Source organism: Cetorhinus maximus, chromosome 24, assembly GCF_964194155.1.
Source record: "Cetorhinus maximus chromosome 24, sCetMax3.hap1.1, whole genome shotgun sequence".
In the NCBI taxonomy this organism is placed as follows: domain Eukaryota; kingdom Metazoa; phylum Chordata; class Chondrichthyes; order Lamniformes; family Cetorhinidae; genus Cetorhinus; species Cetorhinus maximus.
Window position 1 is genome coordinate 30,283,996 of NC_135902.1, and position 12,202 is coordinate 30,296,197.

A 12,202-nucleotide genomic window follows, 5' to 3' on the forward strand; every position below is an offset into this window, starting at 1 on the left:
CACTCCATCGCTAAGAGACTTGTTGGCATCCATCAGTATCAACACACGAGAGGAGGGGGCGGGGGGGGGGGCATCACTCCAGCTGCCCCTTCCTCTCAAGGAGTCAGCGGAGGGCCCTCGGGCACCCATAGGGAGGAGGATTAACAGGTGCACACCCCGGGGTCATTCACCCAGGTGACTCTTTATAGGCAGTTGTAAATCATGGCGTTCTGAAGTCACGCTGATGTGGGATTTAAATTTGACCTTGGGGGATGATTCCGGCATGTGGCCCACAATAATGAGATGCACATTTATGAAAATTAAGTTCCTGACGCTCAATGGCAGAAAATGGGACTCATCATTGATGTGGGGGTGGGGGCGGGGCAAATATGTCCTGGATTTATGTCGGCGGGAAATGTGACTAGGGCTTCTCACGAGATTTTCCGACCCTGCCACCGAACATGTCCTCCCCAATTGAGAATGGAAAATCCTGGCCATGGATTTCTGGAAAAGATGGGCACGAATTTGGGAGGCAACAATACATTCATAGGCTTTGGAGAAGAAAGGGAAATTGGAGATGAGGAGGTAGTTTGCAAGGACAGTGGAGTCAAGGTTGAGGAGATGGGTAATGCTGGCAGATTTGAAGGTGAGGGGGACAGAGAACTGTTAACATTGTCAGCTAACACGGGAGCCAGGAAGGGAATATGAGCAGTTAGCAATTTAGTGGGAATAGGATCAAGAGAGCAGGAGGTAGGTCTCATGGACAAGATGAGCTCAGAGGGCATGAGGGGAGATAGGAGAGAAACTAGAGAAAGACACGAGTTCAGGGCTAGGTGGGGGGAGAGCTTTAGAGGAAATTCGGCCTGGTGGGCTTTGGGAAAGGAGAGAAATGACAAAGGCACTGATTGGATGGTCTCAATCTTGATGAAAAAGATGAGCTTGCAGTACAGAAAAGAAGTCGGAACAAAAGGGGAAAAATATAATCCTAGGGTTGCCAAGTTATTAAATATCATAGCGGACTGAAGACTTAAATTCAAATAGGATTGCTAAGCAGGCATCCTGCTCAACTGTTTTGTACCAGCAATATAAATTTATGATCAGTTTAAAACTGAATTACTCAACATATGCATTGACAGGGCAATTATATACAAGAACCTAAAATACTCAGGCACTAAACTGATTGCCTACTTTGGAAGAATTTCTTTACAATGCTATTAAATTTTGAAGGCCATGCAAAAAAAAAGTTTCAACTGTTCCTCTCCTTCCAGTGACTCTTGGCAGTGAAATTCACTGCATGCACTGAGGCTAGGGATGGAGCAAAAGGAAATATACCAATTCAGAAGTATTACTAAATCCTCCTCAACCTTCCCTAGAAGACATTTAATCACAGTTTTGAAAGAAAGCAGTTGTACAAAAATGTAAATAAGTTAGGCAGAAGGTGGAAAATATTGATCATGATGGAAGATGGCACATTTCTGTTGACTAATGAAACCTTTACTTACTCACACTGGGAAACATTAGCTTTGCTCATGTGCTGTAGTTTTAAAATTACCAAAAGTTGTTCAATAATTATATCCATCTTAACAGCATTTCAATGTCTCTGGGATCATCAAATTAAACTATCATGTCTCTCCCCCAGCTTATTTCTCATCTGATTCTCCCTCAAACCATCACCTATGTCTAAAGGGAAATCTCCGCACTTGACAGCATTCTACATTTGCAAAATTCAATTCTAAAAAGAGGATTAAAGTTCTTTCATTCAAGTTTGGAAACTGTCACCTTCACACTAATTAACTAGAGTGGTCTCTGTTGTTAACTCCTGTTTGACTTTTCAGGTCAATGTACAACAGTCACGTTTGTAGACCAAATAGATCAAAGTCTCATTTCCAAATGTAAGCAACAGCCACTTTTGATGCCATCTTAAACCGACCACCCAGAACTTTCCTCTGTAACTATTCTGTGCTAATCAACCTAATTTTTTGCACTGCAGCACAAGAATATTTAACTCAATTCATCAGAAATAAGTCTCCTGAAAGCTAATTTAATGAATATACAACTGTAATAGGAAAGCAGTCAACGATGGATGTCCTGGAAATTGCTGGCACTCTATTAAAACTGAGCTGCACTAATAATATTTAATAGTACAATTAATTCTACAGCTATTTTTGTTGCTATATAACATTTGATAAAGGCAAATTTCAAGTAACCCCAACTGCAGCGAATAAGGACCTAAAATATAACATTTTGGGGGGGGTTACTTTGTAATTCATTAAATAAACGTTTCTTACTTCTCAGCTCGGCTAACAAAATATTTTCTCTAATTCTATCATAATTATTGCTGTGGCATTTTTAAAGTGCCATAATAGTTTACAAAGCAACCTTTGCAAAGCAGTCTTTGTAAAATAAAAAGTCTTGGCTTCATCCACAATTAACCTGCTAATAAATTCGGCAACTATCATCCCGAGTTTTTACAACTGACTTAACAGCTCTCCCTTCAAAATAGAATCAATTTAAAACTACTCAAGATGCAAAAACTTGCAAGACCCATTCTCAAGAGGCAGAGGAGTGGTAAATTACTTGATAAGTAGATTATTGCAGGAGGAACTGCACTCAGCAGGCTTTAAGACAAATAAGCCCTGGGAAACTCATCCACAAAATACCAAGGCACTGGTGTCCATTTGTTTCCTACCTTTGGGTAATTTGCATTGTAAATGTATTGGGTGCCCTTGGTTAAGGTGTTGAAAATGAGATTTCAGTTAACTTTTAACAGCCTAAGAAAGTTTCTTAATGGAAGAAAAACCTGTATTTGATTTCACAGGGAGCAAGGTCCCTAAAGGGTAACCCTTGACAAATCCCAGATTGTACTTGCCACTGTCTGCAGTTTGGCAACAAAACACAATGGCATCATGTATGTATACACTTTACAGGCTGAACGTCTATTCAGGGTAGGAAGAAGCTTCACACATAGAGGGCCTTGTAGAACAAGATTGAAGTTTCTTAATTAAGTCAGCTGAAAGACAGTCCAAGCAGTCTTCCTCTTAGATCCCTTAACCCCTAAAGAGTAGTGATCATCAAATCAAAGCATTAAAATCTAGCGCACAAATCTTTATTTATTGTGCCCCGTGCTCAGTACAGCCTCTTCAACTCTCTCACTGTTTCAGTGATTTTAGGCATGTTTCTGGTTTATAAACAAGGAACAAAGGCTCTTCTTGTGTGTCACGGAAGCCTTCCTGTAGAGCTGAATTTCATTTCTTTGCACTGCAAAATAGCATAGTCTCTGGAGAGCTATTTAGTGAGATTCATCACATTAACATGTCTATGCAAAATCAAAGAGTATATTAATATCAGAGTATTAATACCATACCAGGATTCAGAAGAGAACAATTTAAAAAAACTGCTGAAATGCTTTTCCTTGACCAATTTAATTATCAGATAATTGTCTCTCAACAAGCTACCCTTTATTTCAACTGAAATAGCATTCTATAAATCCTGTGACACTCTCAATAACCACAATCCCTCTTCTACTTTAGCTCCTTCATAATAATGGTTCTCCCAAACAAGGACCAATTGTTTCCTAGTGTTAAGTCACAGTGTGTGAATTGCTTTAATTTTTCCCCTTCAGCAGCTGTGCAGGGTGGGCCACAAGGTGCTTGTAATAATGAGGCAGAGGGACACTGAAGAGGCACTGAGGCCTGGCGGTCAGAGAGCTGGCGCTTCACAGTCGCCTGGTGTCACAGACGTTGCCTTCTAAAATTTGCATGTGCTCATCCTGACAGCAGTTTTGTTGAAGAGGGAGTTCATAAAGACTAAAGTACCTTGCCAACGGGCAACTATCTCACCTTTTGCTGTTCTAACCTTATGTGTTCACCAATTTCTTTTTACTCCTTATAATTCTTGGCTTTTTCGTGATTTTTCTGCCTACTCATTAGTAATGCCCAGCAACATTCAACAGACAAAGATGTGTGTGTCAAACAAAGAGAAGAGGGAAAAAAAGAGGGGGGAAGGAATTCTCCATTCACTTCTCTAAAGGATTCATTAATATCCTAAACTGTTGGCACAGCCTAAAACAGTTTTACGGTAACAAAGCGCACACTGACTCAGAGTCTGGGATCTTCAAATAAACCTCGCAGGCTGTCATGGCCACCAGGAAGCAGAATTAGTGCAATATTAGCTGACCTTCATTTTGTTATTTCATCAAACCTGACTGCTGTTCACTGCTTGCTGGTTACTAGGCTCCCTTGTGGAAAAAATGCTAGCATTTCCTAGGCAATTCGACAGCAGGTTTGATAAGCAAATATACCAATCTTGAAGTAATATTTTTCACTTACCATGCTGCTCTATTTTTCATTTGGTTTTATGGTAGTGTTGTCAAAACAATGCTTTAGGTTAATGTTTTCTCCTGAAATAGGGGTACATTCTACAAAAGAGAGACTGTACTATCAACCCCAACCACAGTGTTGTGATGCAGAGAGAACAATAAGCTTTTACTTTTCAGTCACGACATGCTGAATTGCAAGTCTCAATAATGCAAATTCAAAGAGAATAGCAATAGCAATCTGCATTTTTGCAGCCGAAAGGACATGTTTGTTGTGAAAATTGCTAATTATCAAACAAAAAAGCCCTTTAAATGCAAAAGAGCATAATTACAAGTTGCTAATGAATAAAGGTGAAAGTGGTAACATGGAAACATGGTGAAATAGACTACATCAATTCATTAACTCTTAACGATGTCCAGTACTAAAAGGGACACGATTTTCTAGATCATTTCAAAGACTGAGCAATAGCTAAACTGCAACTGAAGTACTATGTTTTTTGCAAATCTAAATGCAAGACACTTTGAGGGGGAATGGGGATTTCCCTTTTAAATTTTGCAATGCAAAAGGAAGTCGGGAAAACATCTAATTACATCACCCTCAAATGATGGACAACTGACAGAAGCCTTGTGCTCTTGGGATGTTACACTGCCAGGGTGCAGATCATTTGGTTGCTTACTGGCAACAGCTGCCGAGAGCTCTTGCAGAGGGCAAAGAGGTGAGAATTACTATCAATGAATCCTCACTTAGTGTTTGAACAGCTGCATATGCAAATAACATCATAAAACCTTGGCTTTTTGTTTTCCCATACAAAAGGCTCTGAACAACAGTACATTCACAAACACCAACCATCTCCTAAATACTTCTTCTGATGGACAAGCGGGAAAAGGGTTAAGTAGGCCATGTTCAAGGGGAAACGAGTAAAAACAATGACATTGTAATGCCACCTGGTGGATTGCGGGGACTATATTAAATAGACTCACATACCACATGAAGCTGACTTCTTATCAACCAATTTGACTCGTCTTGCTTCATTCTGAATCCTGGAATCAGTTTTATCCACTAAATGTGTCAAGTCGTCAATGATTTCTGCAATGAAAAGGAAAAGAGCAAAAATATATTAAGTTTTCCATTTGCTGTTCAGAGTTCCAGATCGATTAGAAGTGAAATATGATTATGGTAAGAACAGTGAAATGCAATACAGTCACATCAGTGTTTTTGAGGGAAATAGAATAGCAGCACACAGCTAAAATATCCTCAAACCACTGGAGGAATACCAAGAGGGACATGGGGTTTCAATAATATTCTCCAATTACGCTTTCTGCATATATTCTGGAAATGATCAGTGTCTTCTGATGTATTGCTCCATTTGCATTAAGATCAGCATTCATCTATTTTGCATTATTTAGACCTATTACAGAGACATCAACACAAGTGTTTACCTCCAAAGTAAGACACCAGCTAAGATGATTAGCTTTAATCTTACAAGGAATAAGCACCTACAATTTTATTCTCACTGTAAGTAGAGTCTACAATCATCAGTGAACAGCTGCACACTAAAAGAGAGGAGCCTCTAAAGAGTTGTGCTAAATTTGAATAGTCTTGTTTACCTATGTATTAACATTAATACCAAAATTATTAAAAGAATATCTCTGATATTTTTAATGCAATATTCAATTGAAATCTGCATTAACAATGCAGTTGTGCACATTATTCCCATTAAAATGGAAGGCATCTGGCAATAATTAAATAGAGTGCTTCTTTTCCTAAATTCAATATGATCATGGAGGCAACAGTTCACAATGAGAAGATCTTGTCCAGAATAATAAGCATTGTATATGTGAATGTGCAGTCCATTCACCATTTGACAAACAATTTTAAGAATTTGTTCACAAATGTCAAAAGTAAAATTCTTTACAATGACTGTCACCTGAAATAACTTGCTCTACATTCCTCGTTTGCACTATTTACTCTGAAATCAGTATCTTTTGGATGCTTGCTTCACTAGGTATTTGAAGGCAGACAGCGGGTGTCAACATCTTTCAAATGATTCAGGAAGGTCATGAAAATATTTGAACACAAATCACTCCTGGGTGAACTAAACCTACCTGCAAACAACCAGTGAGCCAAATTTACAGACTAACCAGCTGTTTTTGCTGCATGCTTTTTAAAAGTCATTTATAGATATTTTACCCCCAGGCAGCAGACTGACAAGGCAATTCCACAATGCAATGTGGACTAATTTCTATGGTTAGACATTTGTTTTAAATTGATTGCTGTAGAAATCTTTCACGTAAGCTGAGGCGTCACATTTTATCCAATAATGTAATTGTTAGTGAAACAATACTGAAAACAAAATCTTGAACAAAAAAAGTAACTACATTCTTCTTGTGCACATGAATGTTAGGAAGGAAAGTTTATGATACTAAGGATTCTAAAGCTGTTAAATCGTTGCTCAAACATAGTGATGATTCAGCAAAGATTTCTTCACTCACCAAGGATGTTTCATTTGTAACAGATAGAGAATTGTAGGTCATTTGTTTCTGGTATTACATTTCTAGTAATCTTTCAGTGAAAGAAGTTATTTCTTGCTGACTACTGCTACATTAGCAAGACTTTTGATACTTATGTTAGTTACTACAAAGACAAAAAATAACAACCCTCAGACATTCAACCCTTTTAAATTGCACATATTCAGCAGTAGCTTCACCTGTGACTGCATGGGAGGTAGAATTGTAGGCACTTATCATGCAAAATAGTGAAAATAAATAGCATACAGCTTCCAAAACAGTTTGTTTTCTAGGAAGCATTTGTATAAGTAGTTCCAGGGAAAACTGACCCATTTCCTACCATACCATATCACTGTACACAAATGAAAGTCATTTTTCAGTCCTGTGGAGGAGGACACTGCAGAATGATGTAGTCGGAAATCTTAATCGAGTTGTGGTGTGGTCCTGAAAAATCTTTTCACAATTACTAAACATGTACTGGCAAAATCTTCCTCAGATCCATCTTGGTTCCTTTGCAGTGATCCACGCACTGCTGCGCGTATATTTAAATTCTGTTACTGCAAGGTCTTAAAAATACACAATAGGTTTAGGTGCATGTGTTTTTCTCCTTTAATTCGTACTCCAAAAAATCATTAATCCCGCATCTCCAATGCACATATATAAATAAACCAAGAACTGAAAAAAACATGATGCTGATTTGAATCATTTCTCAAATGCACTTGCATTGACCCTATAATATAATTATACCAACACATTGGTATTGCTTTGCAATGGTGAGACATCTCGATGGGTGGCCTTGCCATGGGATTTGGGCTCAACATTATGTAGAGTATAAATCTAATGCAGCGTTAAACTAGAGTTAACATTGGATGTCCTAAGCTTTTTCTAAATTCAAGTCCTTTTTTTAACATCTTGAGAAAACAAGAGACTTACACTTGGTCTCAGAACATTACCTTTTTAAAAAAAACTTAACACTAAGAACAGAGTTCTGCACATGCTGGATGCAACATGCTGCATAGCTCTCTCCAAGAGAAACAGCCATGCAAGCAGAAGTCCTGCTGGTAAATTTGTACCTCAAACCTTTTTATTTAAGGAAAGATGAACTTGCACTGGAGGAAGTTCAGAGAAGATTCACTGGGTCAATTCCTAGGATAAAGGGATTATCTTATGAAAAAAGATTGAGCAGATTGGTCCTATACTCATTGGAGTTCAGAAGAATGAGAAATGATTTTATTGAAACATATAAGATTCTGAGGGGGCTTGACAGAGTAGATGTTGAGAAATGTTTCCCTTTGTGAGAGAGATTCAGAACTAGGGGGCATAGTGTCAGAATAAGAGGTCGTCCATTTAAGACAGAGATGAAGGGGAATATCTTCTTGTAGAAAGCTGTGAATCTTTGAAATTTTCTACTCCAGAGAGCTGTCGAGGCTGAGTCATTGAATATATTCAAGGCTGAGATAAAGAGATTCTTGGACTTTGGGGAGGCAAGGGTTATGGGGACAGGCAGGAAAATGTATTTGAGGCCAAGATCAAAGCAGCCAAGATCTTATTGAATTGCAGAGCAGGCTTGAGGGCCTGCATGGCCTACACCTGCTCCTATTTCTTATGTTCTTATATTATGTTCTATTTCAGACTCCTACAGCAGCCTAAATTTCTTAAAACAGACCCTTAAGTGACCCTAAATTTTACTTTGAGCAGTTGACTATTGCTCCAAAAACATAGTAAATAGACAAAAGGAATACAGGGTTTAATAAAGTTCCTTCAGTTGACTGGATATAGGTTCAGATCTAATGAAATCTGTACTTTCCTACGATTCTGGAAAAACTCCAGTTTACTGAACTGCAAGAATTGAGGTTTTTAGCAGTTTGCCCAAATGTTTTACAAAGCAGTGCAGCAATTGAAAAAAACAATCTGAGAGACTGCGACTTATGTAGTATGACTAAAACAAAATGTAAGTGCAGGATTAGTAAACTCTTCCAAGCTTTTGCATTAATAAACAAGTGTATGAAGCTATGCTTTCTTCTCTCGTTCAAGGACAAACATTTAGGTGACACGCAATTTTCAATGAGGTTGCTGATCAAAATCCAGATATTTAACAACCAAAGAATCATTAGCTTTTATAACATGTTGGTTACACTCTATAAACTTACTTGCTGTGTTTCCCTTTCTTCCAAGAGTTTTTCCTGTCCACAGGAATTACACAAACTATTACAATTTTCTATTTGAAAACTGTCCAAGAGAAAAATTCAACGAAATCTATAACCACTGTCCCCCACCCCTCCGGAGTATCAACTCAGCTTTTGATTGCACTGGAGGTCTAATGACAAGGAGCTGACAACTTGTGAGGCCCCATCACTCTTATGTGCTTGGACGCACAGAAATCACACAATGCCCTGGTTAGTGGAAGGACTCGTCATCCTCTGTTTGCATCAGAAAAAAAAGTGCTAAATGCTCCCATCAAAATTCAGTTTCTCTTCGTTGTCAAGGACAAAGAATGATAAGCATGCTTGGAAAACAGCTTATTTCATTTGCAAACAGCTTATTTAATTTGCCAGCAGCATCCAGATCTTCTAAAAATGTTATGAAAATGCGCAGAAGTTAACCACTGCCTTACAAATGCTGCCTTTCAATCACTGCCCTCTTGTCAAGTTAAAATCGCCCTGTTTTCTCAATGAAACATGATGCAGATTAAGCAAATTGTATTTCTTCAAAATGCGTGACTTGAAGTAAAAATGTCCATGTTGCGGTTGCATAATGTACCCAACTATAAACACTCAGAAATCTACTCATTGTCATCACAGTGACTGCATATGCATTTGCAACTGATTGAGCAGTTCTCAAGTGAATGTTACTCAGCTAGGGTTTGAAAAACAAACCATTTAACATATGTAATCAATGCTCATTTTCAACAGGAAACTATGATTTGTAAAGCAGTAAAGGGATTGGTATTATTTAATTTTTTATATGTGTCACATATCGTGTCTTTAGATAACTGCTCCTGTCAAGCTCAGGTGCGCATCTCCCTCAAGGGACGAAACCTGTCAGGGCTGTACTAATTGCATTCTTAACTCCAGGGTGGGGACTTCCTTCCCTATTGTTCCCATGATGTACAACTAGGCACAAAGCCATTGCAGGATTATTTCTGGCTAAGGAACAGTTAGCTGTGACGCTTCACACTTTTCTCTTTCCAGTTCTTAAAATGATGCTTGGAATTCCTCTAAAATAGTTTGCTGTCACTGCAGCTTCTCGTGTTTTGCCATTTGTCCCCTTTTGAACACACAGAAATATATAAATTAACCCCCTGGGTTAAATATCATAATGAGCAATCTATTAAAATGCTCATATGATGCTTAATCAAAATATTGCTTTTGGCATTCCCTTCAATTCCTTTTCTTTCACCAAAGTTAAATAAAAATGTAATGAGGTAGCAATCACATCTGTAATTTGTGGGTTTTTAAAAAAATATAATGGACCAGTTCATTAGAAGCAATTTTGGGCGGCAACATAAAGACTCATTTAAATGACCTGACAGACATGCCGATGGTTCCCTTGAGTGACTCCAGCTCGGTGTTCTTGCACAAAGCATTTCCTCCCTGAGCTACCTCAACAGCGACACACAGAACAATGGGTTGCTGAGTTCGTGGAACATCACAGAAAAGCTTTTCTGGAACATCCTGTCACTATACAAACAATTTTCAAAAAAATTGGATCACAACAAAAGTATAACCAAAAGATATATGAAGTTATATTGGGAAAATACTTCTCCAATATGAGAATACATTTGCAACTACTATTGAACTAAAATCATGTCTTATTCCATATGTGACCTCTTAACCTTGGTTTACTACCTTGTTATAATTTAATACTGGCATGTTGTGTCCATTGAGGTGACAGATATAACATTAAACGGAGGAATAAGTGCTCAATTTACAGCAAAATTGAGGTTTTCCTGTTTGAAACTTTCAAGATTTTTCAGCACATGGTCTCTGACTTCACTGTTTCTCTAACTTTTACTGTTTATTTACAGGCCTAAACGAATGTAAGTCAATGGTCTGACTGTTTGGCCAAGACCAGCAAGGCAAAAGCCTGGCTCTTGCAAAATTTCACAGCTTGGGCCCGGACTCCATCCATCGCCCTGGCTGCCTATGGTCAGACTAAACCTGACTGTGCAGAGCTCCATTATCCTTGTGTTCCTTGACCTCAGATTTAAATTCTGCACCCTAATCACGACAAAGGCCATTTATTTTCATCTCTGCAGCATTGTTCACCCTTGCCTTAAATCACTTCACTGACACTAAAACTTTATCCAGTCTTGATTACTCTAAATACTCACTTGTCACCGAGTTCTCATCTTCATACATTGTAATTCAAAATTCTGCAACCCACATTCCTATCCCTCACTAAATCCTGGTCCTAGATCAATCCTATCCTTGTTTTGCCTCATTGATCATCTTTCTTCAGCGCATTAACTTTAAAATCTGCGGCTTCATCTGCTTGTTCCTCCATGCGCCCCCTCCCTACTTCTGCAACCTTTCAGCCCCACATATCAGGACACGATTGCCCAAATCTTCCAATTGGGGTTGGAACCACTTTGTCTGATGCTGATCATACAGAAAACTACCCACTTACCTGGACACGATTTTTCTGGTGAAACTTCCAATCCACGACGCAGAAGAACTCCTTTAGCACAGGAATCCACAAAGACAGCAGCAAAGAGAATCAGTGCAGAAGACACACCCACTTTTTTAGCACCAGCAGCTGTATTCTGGTAAGTGTTTTAAAGTCCCAAAGCTTTTCAGTGTGTTAGTGAATGAGTCTAGGAGTGAATGTGAGTGAGTGGGTGAATAAATGGGTCGGTAGTGTGGCAGGTGGGTCAAGAGTGTAGGGCAGCAGGTGGGTAGGTTGGCAGGTAGTTGAAGTAGCAGGTGGTGGCAGGTGCGTTGGGTGCCAGATGCATGGGGTGCCAGGTGCATTCAGTGGTGGGGGTGAGGTCATGGGTGACTGGTGGTTGGGTGGCAAGTGGGTAGGGTGGCAGGTGGGTGACTGGGGAGATGGGTGTGTGGGTCAGGGGGTAGTCGGGTCAAGGGTGGAGGTGGTCAAGTGGTAGGGTCTAGTCGTCAGTTCAGGGGTGGGGGCTAGTCAAGTCGGGTCAGGGAGAGGGTGATCAGGCAGTGGGGGCTAGTCAGGTCGGGTCAGGGACAAAGAGTGGTCGGGTGGTGGGGTCTAGTCAAGTCAGGTCAGTGGAGGTGGTTGGATCTAGTCATGTTGGGTTGGAAGGGGTGGTAGGCTGGGGGGTAGTCGGGGTGTCAGAGGAGTAGTCGGGAGTAACAAGAGTGGTTGGGGGAGGTGGTCAGTGTGAGTGATTGGGGTGTCAGTCGCATAGTTACCCCAGAGTTAGAG

General features: G+C 39.5%; 1 protein-coding gene across 4 annotated transcripts in view; it reads right to left on the bottom strand.

Annotated features, from left to right (window-relative positions):
* Window positions 1–12,202, bottom strand: part of stx8 (syntaxin 8) — a 178,755-nt gene that overhangs the window by 41,036 nt on the left and 125,517 nt on the right. For 3 of the 4 annotated variants that reach the window (XM_078570944.1, XM_078570943.1, XM_078570941.1), the window contains exon 7: window positions 5,280–5,381. In XM_078570944.1, coding sequence (XP_078427070.1) covers window positions 5,280–5,381 — 102 coding nt within the window. Of the gene's footprint in view, window positions 1–5,271; window positions 5,382–12,202 lie in introns of those variants that run through there. The other variant, XM_078570945.1, reaches the window with a different exon arrangement.